The sequence below is a fragment of the Tamandua tetradactyla genome, chromosome 8 (assembly GCF_023851605.1).
Source record: "Tamandua tetradactyla isolate mTamTet1 chromosome 8, mTamTet1.pri, whole genome shotgun sequence".
Classification (NCBI taxonomy): Eukaryota; Metazoa; Chordata; class Mammalia; order Pilosa; family Myrmecophagidae; genus Tamandua; species Tamandua tetradactyla.
The window spans coordinates 68165801-68185193 of NC_135334.1; the positions used below are offsets into that span (position 1 = coordinate 68165801).

General features: G+C 37.6%; 1 protein-coding gene and 1 pseudogene across 2 annotated transcripts in view; both read right to left on the reverse strand.

Annotated features, from left to right (window-relative positions):
- The window catches only part of ACER3 (alkaline ceramidase 3), a 173649-nt gene that overhangs the window by 46341 nt on the left and 107915 nt on the right, over positions 1-19393 (reverse strand). The window contains exons 3-4 of one of the 2 annotated variants that reach the window (XM_077113516.1): positions 19243-19295; positions 4915-4967 (exon numbers count right to left, since the gene is read on the reverse strand). In XM_077113516.1, the coding sequence (XP_076969631.1) occupies positions 4915-4967; positions 19243-19295 (106 nt within the window). Of the gene's footprint in view, positions 1-4914; positions 4968-18073; positions 18534-19242; positions 19296-19393 lie in introns of those variants that run through there. The other variant, XM_077113517.1, reaches the window with a different exon arrangement.
- On the reverse strand, positions 1252-4891 carry LOC143644472 (phosphatidylinositol transfer protein beta isoform pseudogene; annotated as a pseudogene).

The following is a 19393-nucleotide window of genomic DNA, read 5'->3' on the forward strand; positions in this document are numbered from 1 at the left end:
TGAGAGCACATCAAAAGGGTGGAGGCACACCAGTCCCTCGGCAGGGCCCCCGAACCACAGGCAGGCAAGCTCTTGCTGTTTCTTTTTTCCTATATCAAAGTCAGCTTTCCCCCCACCTACCCTGAAAGTGTATTTCAACATGAAAAGAGCAAAACATCATCACTATATCCTATGGTGTAAGCTGTGAGGAATCTAGACCATTTGCATAATTTCCAAGCTGCAATTAAAGAAAACAGTCATTTTAGAAACAAGACTCCATGGCAGTGCTACACATCCACTTTCTTCTACATAGCCTACGATATTATTAAGAATTTATTTCTTTTTTTTAACAGGTGCCTGAAAATTACATAGTGTTTATTATAAATCAGAAGAAACCTTCATCTCCATTTTTGCTAGGTTTGATGTAGAAAAATATTTGAAATTTAAAATACAAAAATCCAATAAAAACCAGAAATGTTTTAAAAGGATTTTCCCTCAGGGCAAACAAGTAAAAACTGGCCTGTGACTTTAACCCTCACTAATAGATATTGTCAAATTTGGCTGTAAGATAATGGCCATCCAGAAATAAATAGTTACAAATACATTGAGAGTTTACACCCCAGATTCAATAGGATATCAAAAAATTTAGAATGAATTTTTCTGTGGGAGTCTTTTTGCCTATGGGTCTAAAATAAAAATTTCTAAAACTGACTTAAAGAATGGAAAGAAAATAAAAAGGATATATATATCCTTTTATATATGGATATATATATATCCATATATATATATATATATGTCCACAACTTGATATTTATGAAACATACCAGCTAGTATTATGTTGCAGTCAATTTGTCCATTAACAATATTACCTGATAATTATTAAAATCTGTTCCAGGTATATACATTGAAAATATTTTCCTCTGCATTCTTGCCAAAGACAGTATAATACTTTGGAGATACTGTACTAACCCCCTTCAGTCTGTTTGTATGTACATATATATATACACAAATGTGTGTATCTTTATCTGCAGCTCTACATGCATTTTATATACAGCTACAGATACACTCACACATACATATATACACACACATGGTTTGGAACCTCTGCATGTGTGTACAAAATTGAAAGCACATGTCTAAGAAATGCCAATGCTGCAATATACTGGTCAGATTCTTCTTCACTCATCACTGGCTGCACTTGTTCCCCTCACTTGACCTTGATTACGTAAACAGTTTGATATTGTCTCTGACCCTGATCTAGACATTAGCAGCTGATGTGCCTCAGATGGAACCGTTCTTACACACTGTTTCTAGTTCTTTCTGAGTTTCATCTGCCATTCTTCTAATGTCTTCCATCATCAGATTAATCCACTTGTCAATCCAACAAAAAAGCTGACGATGAAAGTTCATAAATATCCTTTCTTCTTGCTTCTGAATGAAGCGTTCTACTTTGCTTTGCAGTCCCCACCACCTGAATTTGATGGTCACCAGCTTATAGGCACACATCTTAGGGCAGTCTGGGTTGTTTGCCAGCTCCTTCTTCCAGTTGGATCCCAAAGGGCCTCTCTTGGTCTTTACTGAGTAGAATAATGCTGGATCTTCATCAGTTTTGTAGTCTGCTGGCTCAACGTGACTTCAATCTGCAATATCTATGTGGACGATTTCGACAGTTTTCCAGGTGTTAGGATCTAAACCATGTCCATTTTCTAATGTTCCCAAGTCTGGCTTGTGCCATATTTCAATTTTAATGAAGAAATCATCTTTAATATATTCATTCATTACAATTGTTCTACAGTAGGGGTATGCATCCCAGGCTTTTTCATGAAACACCAAGGAAGCCTCAAGAGCAATCATCCTCACAAATCCTGGAACTTTGCTCTTTAGGTGATAAATTTTGTGTGTATACTGTCTCTTTTCTCCATCCTTCTCATAAGGTTCATTTTTTAAGACTTCAATTCCTTCTTCACCACCAATTTCATTCTTACTAGCTTCAGCCACAGAATAAAGCTGTCCAACCCGATATTCCTGAATCGAACATGGCAAAACCACATGGGATTCGTTAATCAGCACCATCTTCCAAAACCCCCCTCACAGCTGCCGCCGCTACTACCACCACTGCCACAGCTATTGCCTCTCACCTTTTCCCTCATTCTTGAAGGACAACTTTGCCAGACATAGAATTCCTGGTTCAGTTTGTTGTTGTTGCTGTGTCTCTCAGCACATTAAATACATTACCTGCTTGCCTTCTGGATTCCATGGTTTCTGATGAGAAATCCACTGTGAATCTTATTATGAACTCCTTGTATGTGAGCAGCTGCTTTTCTCTTGCTGCTTTCAAGATTTCTCTTTGCCTTTCGACAGTTTGATTATAACGTGTCTCAGCATGGATTCCTTTGAGTTTATCCTGCTTGGAATTCACTGAGCACTTACATGAGTAGATTTATGCTTTTATTTTTTTTCAAATTTGGGAAATTTTAGCCATTGTTTTTCCAAAATATTCTTCCCACCTCTTTCTCTTCTCCTTGTGGGACTCCATAAAATGTTTGTTGCTACACTTGGTGGTGTCCCACATGTGCCTTAGGTTCTGTTCATTAATTTTTCTTTCTGCTCCTCAGACTGGATAATTCCAATAGTCCTTCCTATCTTCAAGTTCACTGATTATTTCTTGCTGTGAACCCCTCTAATGAATTTTTCCTCATGATTTTTCTGGCTTGTGTCCGAGCTGTGGCGCTCCTTCTTTGCTAAGCTAGACAACTTACAACTCTGTTTTAACTACCACCATCTTCTTGTGCAGAGCCCACAGGTCAACCAGAGGGGTAAGTCTCGGGTCTTCTCAGGTCTTTTCTGAGTATGTCCAGTCCTGTGCATATGCATTGCACTCCTTTTCCCTTGGTATACGGTTGTCCTTCTAAACCCTTATTCCCTCAAGAAACTTCTACCTCAGCCTCCTCCTTCCTGGGCTTTTGGAAATATCTGCTGCTTCTCTCATCTGCCAGCACTTGTTCCAGGAAGGTAGACAGTGTATGTCTTTAAATCTTAAAATTGACAATGCTCCCACCTGAAAAGCCTGAGGGGAGTTGGCAAAACAAATGTTATTGTGCTGGTGTGAGACAGTTATGTACCCCAGAAAAGCCATATTCTTTCAATCTTAATCCATACTTATGGGGGCAGACCTATGTTTGGGTGGGATCTTTTTGATTAAGTTGTTTCCATGGAAATGTGACCTCCCCAGTTGTGGGTAGGACCTTTTGATTAGGTGGTTTTCATGGAGATGTGTCTCTGCCCATTCAAGATGGGTCTTAATTGGCTTACTGGAGTCCTTTAAGAGGGAACCATTTTGGAAAAAGCTCCACCTATACAGAGACGTTTGGAGATGCAGAAAAAAACATCCCTGAGGAAGCTGTTTAAAACCAGAAATCAAAGGACCAGCAGATTGCAGCCCTAGGCCTTCCACCTGACAGAGGTGTTCCATGCCATCAGCCTTTCTTGAGCAAAGGTATCTTTCTCTAGATGATTTAGTTTGGACATTTTTATGGCCTTATAACTGTAAACTTGTAACTTAAATCCCCTTTATAAAAGCCAACCCATTTCTGGAATATTGCATTCTGGCAGCATTTCGCAAACTAAAACAGTTAGTCTCTGTGTGAGTTCCTCAGAGAACCAGTAGACAGGTTAAAATACACAATCAAGGATCATAATATTTTAAGAACAGGGTCTGTATTAGCCCCCTGACACTTGCAACTCCTGGAGGAACACAGGATGACCATCCGCTTGGTCATTACCACTGCACTAAGGAATGGGGGATAATAGGCTACTTGGCAAAAATGCCACAACACTCTCTTGCCAAAATTCAGCTGCTGTTTTCTTCACAAAGCAGTTCCCTGGTTGCTTTAAGTTTACATTAGATTCCAGAGTTCTAAAAAAATTGATTTTGTCAGTTTTTGCCAGCTTATGGATGTTTCACTGGAGAGACCCATTCTTAAGGTTCCCTACTCCGCCATTTTCCATGATGTCACTTTCTGGCATGCTCCTTCATCAAGCTCTGCTTATGTTCTTAGACAAGTTACTAAATCTCTCTTGCCTCCTTTCTCATCTGTAATATGAGACAATACCTATTTCTCTTGCACAACTGTGAGAACGAGAGATGATTTATAATAAGCAGCCTGGGACAGTTCCAGGTAGATAAATATTAGCACTTATGAATATCCTTATTATAATTATTTTTATTTTTCCAGGTTGATTTTTTTTTCCCTGACACTCAGGAAATACAAATTAACTTGATACTGAAGTAAAAGAAAATGTGGTCCAAGAAGTAATGGTTGGTAATGATTTATGTACTGCTTTTCTCATTGTTCTCCTCCGTGCTTGTGAATAACATGAATATAATCTTTTTTTAATTTTTTTTGTTTTTTTTATGAATATAATCTTGACAGCATTTATTCTTATTTGTGAATAAGAAGAATTTAAAGGAAACAAATATCTATTACTTAACAGATATTTTCAAAGTAAAGAGAGTATTACAATGCCATAGCATTATACAACTGGTGGAAGTTTATTTCATTTTGAGAATACGTTTCTGGTGAGAAAATTATTACACATAATACATAGAAACTTCATCTAACAATTTTTGTAGCATAGTATATAAAATATTTATCTAAATTTGAACACATTCCTCACTTAAAAAGCAAATTAAGTCAAATTAAGCCAGATTCTATCTCAACTGGCTACAGGGTTTTGAGAACATAACAGTTAATAAATAACATTATTATAACTTCCCAGAGTTTATACTCTATATTGAGATCACAAAAGTTTTAATCTTCTACATTATTACAATGTCCCCATAATATAACTGAGTTAGCAATATTAATTCACTATGAAGTATATATAAATCTTAAAATATGTCAAATAATTGAATTTTAAACTTTAAATACTTACATGCAGTACACAAATATGCAACAGCTGTAAATCATTGGGAGCTCATCCAATAGCTATAAGAAACAAAGACAAACAGCAGGGCTTGAAAATCACAGAGCTGCAATTATTATGCAAATAAAATAAAAGAGAATGATTAATATTGTCACTTCATATTAATTTCTTTACTAATTCTTTAATGTATTTATCATAATCTAATTTACACTATGCATATTTAGTTTACTGATTTAACAAGCATAATCTTATCCATTCATTCATGTGTCCTAAAATACAGACCTAAGTAGGATGCCTGACTCTCTATTTCTGGAGGACAGCCTTGTAATAATGCTGCTCACATCACTCTATATCACAAACTACAATATCAGTACTCCAGAAAATACTGATGTCCACCGTCTTCAGGTCTGTGGATCCTATCAGTATTTTTTTGCATTTCCTCACTTCCTACAGTACCTTAGATGGGTAAAATGTCCACTGATATACATAAGAAGAGATATTGCAGTGGGGGAAACAATTTCTCTAGTCTAAGTAACTTATATCTCTGAAAAGTGACATTATTAGTAGTAATAATAGTTATTATTATACCTATCATATATAAGCTGGCACTATAGTAGGTATTATAGATATGCATTTAATTAATCTTCAACAATATGCCTATTTTGTGTCAGGCAATTTTAGGACCTAAGGACACAATGATAGACAAGACTTGGTGACTGCTCACAAGGAAATCACAGTCTAGCAGGGTAGAAGGAATGAAACTGTGTAATTAAGTATAGACTAATAATTATAACAAAAGAGGTACACAGAAGCTAGAGAAGGTGATGGCCAGTAATGAAATAGGGTGGTAGAGAAAGGCATTCTAGAAAGAAAGAAGACAGCTTATGCAAAATGAATGAGGTATTCTGGTAAATTATTACAATAATGAAAATAACAGCAATTGTGCACAGAGTTATGCTTAAGTGTTTCACATTTATTATCTCATTTAATTTTCACAACTGAAGTAAGTAATATTAGATTTTCACAGATAGGAACAGAGATTATACAATTTAATAACTTAATCAAGGTTACAGAATAAGTAGCAGAGCCAGATTTTGAACTGATTCTGGAGTATACTTCTACATTATGTTGCCTCCAAAAGTTCTCCCTTAAATCATATTTATATATTTAAAAAAATCTGGTATAGTATCATGATAGGCTGTGGCAAAATCTACCCTAAATTCTATGACATGCAGAAATCTCCTCTAAAGTTTTCAAATCATGCTCTACTAGCTTGACATTAACATATTTTGCATTTTGTCTTCTTTATTTTGGTTTTTAAATGTTAGCAAAATATATTTGTAGCCATTTAATCTTTCCACAATTTACTGAGGCACTTAAGGGTCCATTTTTGGGATCTTCTGTCCAAATAGATGATATGGTATAAAAAGATCTATTTTCTCTGTATTATCTCATAGCCCTATCCATACCGTCTATGAAAGGCAGTTGAAATATTTGCTGTCATCCTTTTATTCATTGATTCAATAGCGAGGCACTATGCTAGGTACTGGAGATAAAATAGTCTTTGCTCTCATGTTATTTTACATTCTAATAGGGGAAAGAGACATTAAACAGTTTACTGCACAAGTAATATTTAATTATAATTAGAATAAGTGCTATGACGGAAAAGTACAGAGTAACATGACCATAAATTTAGTCAGGGTTTGGAAACATTCCTTGAAGTGACGCATTAACTGAGACTTGAAAAATATGCAGATTTAATCAAGATGAAGGGGGGGTTGGGAAGAAGATTAAAACCCAAGGCTGAGGAAATAGCATGTGCAAAGGTCCTGTGCTAGGAAGGAAACGTTAAGAACTGAAAAAAGCCCAATACACTTGACGCTTAATTGGTGAGGGAGATAAAGGATATGAAATGAGTCTGGTGAGATAAGTACCAAACAGATCATGCAGAATGTTTTAGGTTAAATGGGATTTTAAATTTTATTTTAAAAGTCATAGTAAGTTGTCCGGGTCAAGATGGCAGCTTAACAACGTGCGCATTTTAGTTCGTCCTCCAGAACAACTACCAAATAACCAGAAACAGTACAGAACAGCTCCTGGGGCCACGTCAGTGACCAGACACACAGTGTACCCCAGTCTGGACCAGCTGGACCGGCTGCAAGCACCCCCCTCCCGAACCATGAGTTCCCAAAGCTGTGTCGACCAGCTCCCCTACCCCACAGGCCGCTTCCCAGAGGAGAAAGGAAAGGACTTTACCAGCAGCAGGGACTGGGCACAATCAAACGCCAATTGTGGAACTAATTAACAAATTCTGACTACTAAAAATAGGCCCCCAGCTTAGGTGAACCTGATCAAAGTGGAGGTTGCTCATTTTTGCCCCGGTGCCAAGGGGGCAGGACTGACAGAAAAAGGGGGAAAAAAAAAAAAAAGGAAACACAGGTTTTTGTGGCTGTATATCTACAAAGGCTTGACTGCCTCTAGATACAGCAGCAGGATTTTTCAGGCTGCACCTGCCCCAGGCATAGGCAGAAGTGAGCCCTTTTGGGGGCTTGTCTTGAGCCTGTGCCTTCCCCAGGGGAGGGGTGAAGCCCAACTCAGGTGGAATCCCTCCATCAAGGAATTCAGACACCAGGGCTTGGTAATTTGAAGCCATTAAAACCAGCCTACAACCTCTCCTCTGTCTCCACCATGCACCCAGCAGGGAGAGTCTGCCAAAGTTAAAGGTACCACATCATCTTATGCTGGTGGGACCTGCAATAGACAAGAGCCACACACAGGGCAGGATAAGAAAAACAGAGTCCAGAGACTTCACAGGAAAGTCTTTCAACCTGCTGGGTCTCACCCTCAGGGAAAACCGAGGCAGGTGACTCTTTCCTCCTGATAGGAGGCCAGTTTGGTCTGGGAAAATCTGGCTGGGGTCTATAATATCTAAGTAGACCCTCCTAAGTGTGTGGGAGGGGAAGGTACCACACAAGCAGAGCAAGAAACAAGAAAACAAGAACTGAAAAATTCTCCTCTGTTAAACAAAACTTAAGCTAAAGGTCCAGATAAAGCTGAACGGAATGTCAAAGAACAGAGAGTCAACAAATTCATCCAGCAAGAAAACCCTAGATAAAAGAAGTGAAAGCAATCTCCAGAATAAACTAATTAAGGTAATTAAATGCCTAGACACCAGCAAAAAATAACAAATCACACTAGGAAAATTGAAGCTATGGCCCAATCAAAGGAACAAACCAAAAATTCAAATGACATACAGGAGCTGAAACAATTAATTCAGAATGTATGAACAGATGTGGAAAACCTCATCAAAAACCAAATCAATGAACTGAGGGAGGATATAAAGAAGGCAAGGAAAGAACAAAAAGAAGAAACTGAAAGTCTGAAAAAACAAATCACAGAACTTATGGGAATGAAAGACACAGTAGAAGAGATGAAAAAAACAATGGAAACCTACAATGGTAGATTTCGAGAGACAGAACATAGAATTTCAAAACTGGAGGATGGAACATCTGAAATCTGACAAGAAACAGCAACTATAGGAAAAAAAATGGAAAAATATGAGCAGGGACTCAAGGAATTGAAAGACAATATAAAGCGCACGAATATACGTGTTGTGGGTGTCCCAGAAGGAGAAGAGAAGAGAAAAGGAGGAGAAAAACTAATGGAGGAAATTATCACTGAAAATTTCCCAATTCTTACGAAAGACTTAAAATTACAGATCCAAGAAGTGCAGCGTACCCCAAAGAGAATAGATCCAAATAGACATACTCCAAGACATTTAATAATCAGAATGTCAGAGGTCAAAGAGAAAGAGAAGATCTTGAAAGCAGGAAGAGAAAAGCAATCCATCACATACAAGGGAAGTCCAATAAGACTATGCACAGATCTCTCAGCAGAAACCATGGAGGCGAGAAGACAGTGGGATAATATATTTAAATTATTAAAAGAGAAAAACTGCCAACCAAGAATTCTATATCCAGAAAAATTGTCCTTCAAAAATGAGGGAAAAATTAAAACATTTTCAGACAAAAAATCCCTGAGAGAATTTGTGACCAAGAGACCAGCTCTGTAAGAAATACTAAAGGGAACACTAGAGACAGATATGAAGACAGAAGAGAGAGGTGTGGAGAAGAGTGTAGAAAGGAAGACTATGAGTAAAGGTAAAAAGAAGGAAAATTAGATATGACATATAAAGTCCAGAAGGCAAAATAGTAGAAGAAAGTACTACCCATGCAGTAATAACACTGAATGTTAATGGATTAAACTCTCCAATCAAAAGACATAGTCTGGCAGAATGGATTAAAAAACAGGACCCATCTATATGCTGTCTCTATTCAGAGGACACGAGGCCAAAGACACAAATGGACATTTACACACCAATGTTTATAGCAGCATTATTAACAATTACCAAGAGATGGAAACAGCCAAAATGTCCATCAACAGACAGCTGACTAAACAAACTGTGACATTTACATAAGATGGAATATTATGCAGCTGTAAGACAGAATAAAGTTATGAAGTATGTAACAACATGAATGGACCTTAAGGACATTATGCTGAGTGTGATTAGCCAGAAACAAAATGGCAAATACTGTATGGTCTCACTGATATGAACTGACATTAGTGAATAAACTTGGAATATTTCCTTGGTAACAGAGACCATCAGGAGATAGAAATAGGGTGAGATATTGGGTAATTGGAGCTGAAGGGATACAGATTGTGCAACAGGACTGAATATAAAAACTCAGAAATGGACAGCACAATACTACCTAACTGTAATGTAATTATGTTAAAACACTGGATGAAGCTGCATGTGAGAATGATAGAGGGAGGAGGGCTGGGGACATAAATGCAATCAGAAAGAAAGATAGATGGTAAAGATTGAGATGGTATAATCTAGGAATGCCTAGAGTGTATAATAATAGTGAAATGTACAATGTACAAATTTAAAAAATGTTTTTGCATGAGGAAGAACAAAGGAATGTGATTATTGCAGGGTGCTGAAAATAGATGATAATTAATACTTTACAATGTCACCTTATGTGTGAGACTAAAGCGAAAAATATTTGTTACAAAATTTATATTTTGACTAGAGCATTTCCTAATATAACTCATGTAGATAGTTTGATTGAATGTCATCAGTACTTGGAATCTCAGGTAGGACATGAGATTTTGTTGGTTTGTCCAGAGTGATGCCCTGATTAATCCCAGAGTGATTTGATCAGTGACTGGAAAAGTATTTGCAAGCCCCCTTCGGGTAATGGTGAGAGTGGGGAGAAATTCAACTTCCTTAAGTTGAATTCTTGATACTCTCACAAGCAGTGTGGACAACCAAAACTATAGGCTGAGCTCCCAGTCTTGGGGTTTGTTCATATGAAACTTAACCCCACAAAGGATAGGTCAAGTCTACTTAAAATTTAGGCCTAAGAGTCACCCCCAAAAGAGCCTCTTTTGTTGCTCAGATGTGGCCTCTCTCTCCAGCCAACATGAAGAGCAGTCTCACCACCCTCCCCCTCTCTGCATGGGACATGACTCCCAGGGGTGTGGACCTTCCTGGCAATGTGGGACAGAAATCCCAGAATGAGCTGAGACCCAACATCAAGGGATTGAGAAAACCTTCTCAACCAAAAGGGGGAAGAGTGAAATGAGACAAAGTATCAATGGCTGAGAGATTCCAAACAGGGTGGAGAGGTTATCCTGGAGGTTATTCTTATGCATTAAGTAGATATCACCTTGTTGTTCAAGATGTAGCAGAGAGGCTGGAGGGAACTGCCTGAAAATGTAGAGCTGTGTTCTAGTAGCCATGTTTTCTTGATGATGATTGAACAATGATATAGCTTTCACAATGAGACTCTGTGAATGTGAAAACCTTGTGTCTGATGCTCCTTTTAGCTACTATATCAACAGAAGAGTAGGACATATGGAATAAAAATAAATAATAGGGGAAACAAATGTTAAAATAAATTTAGTTTGAAATGCTAGTGGTAAATGAAAGCGAGGGGTAAGGGGTATGGTATGTATAATCTTTTTTTTCTCTGTTATCGTTTTATTTCTTTTTCTGTTGTCTTTTTATTTCTTTTTCTAAATCGATGCAAATGGTCTAAGAAATGATGAATATACAACTATGTAATGATATTAAGAATTACTGATTGTATATGTAGAATGGAATGATATCTTAATGTCTTGTTTGTTAATTTTTAATTAATAAAAAAAGTTAAAAAAAAAAAGTCATAGTAAGTCATTGAAAAGGTTTAATTAAGCTGGGTGGTAGTGGTGGTGGTAATTACCAGTTCAGGTATATGTAAAAAAAACTGCTCTGAAAGGGAAAAAAATGGGATGTGGGAAGACTAGCTCAGAGATTACTGCCGAGTTCAGGCTCAGGAAAGTTACTGCTTGGATTATGGTAGCAGATTTTGGAATGGACATAAGTGAAGAAGTTTGAGAAATATTTACAAAACAAAATAAACAGGGGTTTGTGATCTGTGATGTATAGAAGTAAGGGAGCCAAAAGTGCCAAGGTAACTCTGAGGTTTCTTGCCTGAATAGTCCAGTTGATGGCAGCACTGTTTACTGAGATTGTGGAAACAGAGAAAATTACAAGAACAATGTTCGATACACTGAGCTGAATTACCTGTGAGAAAGCTCACTGGAAATGTAAAGCAGGCTACTGGAAGCACAATTAGTAGTGCAGAAGAAAGGTCTGGACTCCAGATATTGGCTTCTAGTTGCTTGCTTGTTTGTTTAAAGAGACAGAATTGAAGAGAGCATATGTTAAAAGGGCCTGGATTTTAAAATTTAGGTAACAGAAATATAAAAGCCTTATTTCAAAACCATAACTAGGAAAATTATGACTGGTAAAGGAGCCCATAGTTTTGAGTAGGGACTTAATGTGTCTAAAGATGACTCTGGAGAGGTAGGCAAGAGTCAGATAGCAAAGCTGTGGTTCAAATTAATGAGCCTGGGCTATGGGATGTATTAAAGAAATTTTTTAAATGCTGTACTATCTGGAGGACAGTGACTGACTGCATTTCATACATCTCATTCCTAACACTTATATAAGCTCTAGTAAATATTGCTCAAAGAATGAAACGATTAGTTTTGTTTTTAGGAAGGGTACTCCTGTTCCAGTGTGATAAATGGATGGGGGAGGCAGGGAGATCAATTAGGAATCTGCATTGGTGATGACAGTGGCCTGGATTAAGGTGGTGGCAATGGATGGATTCAAAAGTTACTATGGTATTTGAATCAAGAGAATTCTTATTTATAGAGGTGAGAAAGCAGGATAAATTAAAGATGAATCAATAAACATATATTATCACTGAGAGCCAAAAGGAATGAGTTGATTTGACTGAATAAATGAAACGGAAGCCCAGGAAAGGTTCTCTAAAAATTTAAACTTTTTACACTACCAACACCATTATCGTAAGACAAGTCCTAAAATAGATAAGCTGTAACAAAAGAATATTAAACCCAGGTGTCAGGAAATTTGGGCCTTAATCTTGTCTCTAACTTTCGGTGTAACTGCTAGTCAAGTTACTTCCTCCTTCTTGGCCTTTTTTGTCCATTTGAAAAATTTGTAAGTTGGACTAAATTAAAAAAAATCTCTTCCAATATTAAAATTCCATGATTCTTAATGTAATATACTCCATAAAAGGCCATATTCTCTTAATCCATTCCTGTGGGGGCAGACCTATTATTGGGTGGGACCTTTTGATTGGGTTGTTTCCATGGAGGTGGATCTTAATCCTCTTGCCAGAGACCTCTTTGAGAGGATAAAATACAGGTGAAACTCAGAGAGTTCAAAGAAGCTGAAAGAGAGAGAAAACACCCCAGGAGAAGCCAAAAGGACTCACAGGAGCTAAGAGAGCCATTTTAAAACCAGAACCAGGAGAGAAGGACCAGCAGACGTCTCCATGTGCTTCCTATGTGACAGAGAAACAATGGATGCCAGAAATCTTTCCCTAGAGGAAATATCTTTCTCTTGATGCCTTAATTTAGACATTTTCATGGCCTTAGAACTGTAAATTTGTAACCTAATAAATCCCCACTGAAAAAGCCAATCCATTTCTGGTATATTACATTCTGGCAGCTTTAGCAAAACCAAAACAGGAACCAAGAGCATTCAACAGGGAAGGAATGAAGTTAGACCCCTATCTCACATCATATATAAAATTAACTCAAAATGCATCAAAGACCTAAATGTAAGAGCTAAAGTGCAAAACTCATAGGAGAAAACATAAGAGTAAAGCTTTCTGATCTTGGATTACACAACAGACTGTCAGATGTGATACCCAAAGCACAAGTAAGCTAAGAAAAAATAAAACATTTTCTTTCAAAGGACCCCACTAAGAAAGTGAAAAGAAAACCCAAAGGACGGAAGAAAATATTTCCAAATCATATATCTGATGTCTAGTATCTAGAATATAAAGAGCTCTTATGCAAGTCAGTAATAAAAAGACAAATTACCTAATTAAAAAATGGGCAATACAGGTGGGCCACAGTGGCTCAGCAGGCAGAGTTCTTGCCTACCATGCCGGAGATCCAGGTTCAATTCCTGATGTCTGCTCATGCAAAAAAAAAAAAAAAAAAAAAAGGCAATATGCCTGAACAGACATTTCCCCTAAGAAGATATACAAAGGGCCAACAAGCACATGAAGTAATGCTCAATATTAGTCATTAGAGAAATGCAAATCAAAACCACTACTCAAAAAGATGAACAATAATGAGGTACCATTTCAAAACCACTAATCAAAAAGATGGACAATAACAGCAGTTGGCAGGGATGTGGAGAAATTGCTAATAGGAATGTAAAAAAGTCAAGCATTGAATGACCATATGATCCAGCAATTTCACTCCTAGGTATATATCCAAGAAAATGAAAACATATGTCCACCCATGTGAATGTTCATAACAGCAGTATTCATTATAGTCAAAATGTGGAAACTATCCAAATGTCCTTCAATTGATAAATGAACAGAATGTGGTATATCCATAAAATGAAATAGCATTCAGCCATTAAAGGAATGAAGTATTCCATGCTACCACACGAATGACTCCTGAAAACATCATGCTAAATCAAAGAAGCCAGTCACAAAAAAGGCCATATACTGTATGATTCCATTTATATGAAATGTCCATTTAAATCCATAAAGACAGAAAGCTGATTAAGGGTTGTCAAGGACTGGGAGTGGAGGTTATTGGGGAGGGACCGCTAATGGATATGGAGCTCCTCTTTGAAGTGATGAGAATGTTCTAGAATAACATCATGGTGACAGTTGCAAAACTCTGTGAAAATATTCAAAAATCACTGAATTACACACTGTAAAAGGGTGAATTTTATGATATGTGAATTGTATCTAAAAAAAGGTACAGAATTACATATCCACAACTCATCCAACAAAATCAGGAAATTAGCATTGGTTTATTATCATCGTGTAATTCCTGGACCCCATACAAGTTTTTTTTTTAATTTAAAATTTTTTTCCCATTCAAGTTTTGCTGAGCTTATCAATAATATCATAAATACAAATATAAAGCACAACACACACACACACACAAAGGATTCAGTACAGAATTACACATTGTATTTAGTTGTTGTGTCATGGGAAGGCTCCGGGAATCGAACCCGAGTCTCTGGGATGGCAGGCGAGAATTCTGCCACTGAGCCACCATTGCACTATCCAAAAGGAAGGTGCTTTTTAAGTTTTGTTTTTTAACTTTTTATTTGGTATGAGCAGGCTCCAGGAGTCGAACTGGGTCTCCCACATATCAGATGGGAATTCTACCCTTGTAGGGTAGGTACCCACGCTACCCTTGTACTGCCCTGTCATGTCTTTTTTAAAAATAGTTTTACTGACAAATCTTCACACATATACAGTCCATACATGGTGTACAATCAGAAGGCTTACAATATCATCACATAGTAGTATATTCATTACTATAATCATTTTTAGAACATTTACATTACTTCAGAAAAAGAAATAAAAAAGGTAAAACTCATATATCTCATACACCTTACCCCTCCCTTTCATTGACCACTAGTATTTCAATCTACCCATTTTATTTTACCCCTCATCCCCCTATTGTTTGTTTATTTTTATCCATATTTTTTATTCATCTGTCCATACCCTAGATAAAAGGAACATTAGACACAAGGTTTTCACAATCACACAGTCACACTGTAAAAGCTGTATCATTATACAGTCATCTTCAAGAATCAAGGCTACTGAAACACAGCTCAACCATTTCAGGTACTTCCCTCCAGCTACTCCAATACACCACAAACCAAAAAGGGATATTTATAATGCATAATAACTTCCAGGATAACCTCTCTTAAAATATCTCAGCCACTGAAACCTTATTTTGTCCCATTTTTCTCTTTCTCCTTTTGGTCAAGAAGACATTCTCAATCCCATGATGCCAGGTCCCAGCTAATCCCAGGAGTTCTTGTCCCATACTGCCAGGGAGATTTACACCCCTGGGAGTCGTGTCCCACATAGCAGGAAGGCAGGGAGTTCACCTGCTGAGCTGGCTTACAGAGAGAGGCCACATCTAAGCAACAAAAGAGGTTCTTTGGGGTGACTCTTAAGCATAACTATAAGTAGGCTTAGTTTCTCCTTTGCAGGAATAAATTTCATAGGGGCAAACCCCAAGATTGAGGGTTCAGACTATTGATTTGGTTGTCTTCCACTGCCTGCAAAAATATCAGAATTCTCCAAATGGGGAAGTTGACATTTTCTTCCCTTCTCCCCAGTCCCCAAGGGAAATTTGCAAACACTTCTTTATTCACCACCCAAATTACTCTGGGATATTTCGGGGCATTACATTAAACTCAACGAACCAACAAGATCTCACACCCTATTCAACATTCCATGTACTTATGGTGTTTAACTTAACTGACCATATAAGTAAGTTAGGTAATGCGCTACCCAAAATATAAATTTTGCACAAAATAAACATTTCTCCCTTTGGTTGCACACAGAAGTTGAAGTTTTAAAATATGGATGATATCATCCTTTACCCTGTATTTTCATCTACCCCAGTCCTATCCAATTCAACTTCATCCATGTCTAGTCGAAGTCTGATCCCTTTTTCAACTTTTTAAATAGTCCCTCTATGGGGTAGTGCTCACTTTCAGAGCCTCAGAGCTCCAACTTCAAGTCTCAGGTGTCACATAAATACCCAAAGTTTCAGGCGGAATGATCAGGTTATATACAAATAGTTCAGTATCTCAGAATTTAGAAATAAGTTACAACTCCTGAATACATGTGACTGCTATTAAGAGTTTACAATCTAGGACCCTTTACAATAGGCCCCAACCTGACAACCAATGCTCTCAACTTCAATTCACCAAGTTTTTATATTATATTTAGTCCATATGAGTGAGGTATATTATATTTGCCTTTTTATTTCTGACATTTCATTCAACATACAGTCCTTAAGGTTCATTCAACTAGTTGCATGCCTCACAACCTCATTTCATCCTGCAGCCTCTCAGTAGTCCATTTTATGTATACAGTACAGTTCCCCCTTCCTACCCTCAGTCATTGCACCCTTAGGCCACCTCCACCCATTGTGAATCGAACACTGCCGCACAAACACCAGTGTGCGGATGTCCATTCATATCCCCACACTCAGCTCCTCCAGGTAAATACTGAAGAATGGGGTTTCAGGATCATATGGCAACCCCACCCCTAGCTTCCTGTGGAACCACCCCACTGCCCTCCAAGGGGCTGTATCTCTCATCTCCCTACCAACAGTAAATAGGTACATCTCTTTCTCCACATTTTCTCTAGCATGTGTTTCTCTCTGTTCATGTTTAAATAATTTTATTCACACATCATACAATCCAACCTAAGTAAATAGCCATGCCTTCTATATAAAGAAGGCCATAATCTATATAAAGACATTTCCTTTTCTTCCACAAAGAATCCATACCCCTCCCCATTCTAGTCCAGAATTACACATTTATTTAGTTGTCATATCTTTTAGTCTCCCTCAGTCTGGAACAGTTCCTAAGTTTTTCTTTGATTTTTATGACCCTGACATTTCTAAAGATTACAGGCCCATGATTTTATAAAATGTCCATCAATTTGGTATTACCTGATGTTTCCATAGGATTAGATTCAGATTATGAATCTTTGGCAAGAAAATAAGAGAAGTGATCCTAGTTTATTAATGTATCCTATTAGATGACACATAATTTTGATTTGTCCCAGTATAATGATATTCTTTTTGATGGCTGTATTAAAGTATCATCTGCTAGGCTTCTCTACTGTAAAGTTACTTTTATACCTTTTAAAACTATTTTGTGGGGAGGTACATTGAAACTACATAAAAATGTCATTCATTTATTTATATTTATTCATTGTTTCACTTATTATATCACTTATTATCTTAGTATGGACTTATGATTTCCTAGTTTATTCAATGCATTGCATTATAACTGTTGCAGTCCCTTACTATCAGTTATTTTGATGCTCAAATTGTCCCACATTGGCCAGTGGGAACCTCTTCAAGTTGGCTTCGGTGTCCTTTTACTTCTCTCCATTATTCTTTGAGTACTTCCATTCTTTCTGGCACAAATACATGTTGCAGGATCATATTGCCCATTCTCTGACCAAACTTTGGAATCAGTATTGGCTGCTTTAAAGGAGAATGAATTTTAGAAATCAAGACTTGGATGCTAGGTGTGATCTTTGGTTTTGGTATTCCCTGCTCAGGTCTTCTGATGAACAGAGCTAATGAATATATGTGTGTGTGTGTAAGTGTGTGAACATATGCATATGTGTATATATGTATATATATATATATATATGTGCATGCATACCGCATACATTTTTACATCTATATTTCTATATATTTTGAAAACATGAGTTCACACAGATACCTCCAACGCAATTCATCACAGAGTTCATTCTAGTTTTCACCTTTCCATATTTACAATATCATTGTCAAACCATGCTCCCATTATCTTATAAAATATTTACTTATTTGATCAATTCCCCTGTATGTAACCAACATCCCATGTCTGCCATTGCTCCAACTCTGAAGAAATATCCTCCTCAACTCACAGGCTCCAACATTCTATTCTGAGCTGCTGCCTATGACCATTTGAATAGTTTCCTCATCCCACCCATGCTTCTATATCCTGCACTGGGCCACTCACCACGTAGAAGCCATCCTTATTCTTGCAGGCTCTCACGTTCAGCACAAAATGGCATGGCACTGCACTCCCCAACCTGCTGAGATTCCAACCTTGTGCCAAACCATGTCCTCCACTTGCATGGACACACTGTTTATTCTATGTTGTGCTTTCCTTTCTGCATGGACATACTGTTTATTCTGGTTCCTGACACCCTCCCCTAGGCTGCCCTGCTATGTGAACGTCTGCTTCACCTGTCGTTAGGCTCTGACACCATGCGCTGGACTACTCTACTGTGTGGACATCCTCCTCAGCCATCTCAGGCTCCACCGCCCTGCACTGGAGCACATCCCCCATGCAGATATTCCCCATGACCCCTCAGGCTGTGACTTTCTACACTGGGTCATCCTCTGTACCAGTATGAAGCTATTATGTACCCCAGAAAAGCCATGTCCTTTAATCTACATTCAATATTACTGGGTGGAATGTTTTTCATTGTTCCCATGGAGATGTGACCCACCCAATTGTGGGTGGAAATTTTTGATTAGATGTTTTCCATGGAGATGCATCTCCACCCATCCAAGGTGGGGTCGCTTACTAGAGCCCTTTAAGAGGGAACCATTTTGGGGAAAAGCCTTAGAGCCACCAGGACAGAGCCAACAGGATGGAAAGAGCCCTGGGGAAGCCACTGAAGAAGCCTGGAGAGAAAACTAGCAGACATTGCTACGTGCCTTTCCAGCAGAGAAAAATTCCAAACACTATTGGCCTTCTTGAACCAAGGTATCTTTCCTGGATGCCTAAATTTGGACACTCTTATTGTCCAAATGATGATATTGTGAGCCCTTGATTGTACACCATGTATAGAATGTTTATATGTCAAGAATGTTTGTATGTTTGCTTGTTAAATTTTGACAATAAAAATATTTATTAAAAAAGTAATACTGCTATCAACTTGTTTTTTCTATGGACGATTTATCGGGTTTTTTTTTTTTTTTTTACTTCACTTAGTCAATTTGGATCATTTGGCCTGAGGTTAAAAAAAAAAAAAAAACCTCCAAAGATTTCAAATTGCATTTTTAATTTTTTTCATTATCTTGTCTCAATACTATCCTCTAGCTATGGGCTCTTTTCTCAAATTCGAAGTGCCTCTGGATTAAAAGAAATAAGCATTTAGTAATTTTGTGATTACTAACCTGCATTTCATATTTCAGAGTCATGTGGAAGCACCAGGATCCCATTCCCACCACTGAAATTAAAACAAACAAAAGAAAAAACAATTAGCATGAAATTCTTATGGGGAGGAAGGGTGGCCAGAGTGACTTGAGAAGACAAAAAGACATTTCA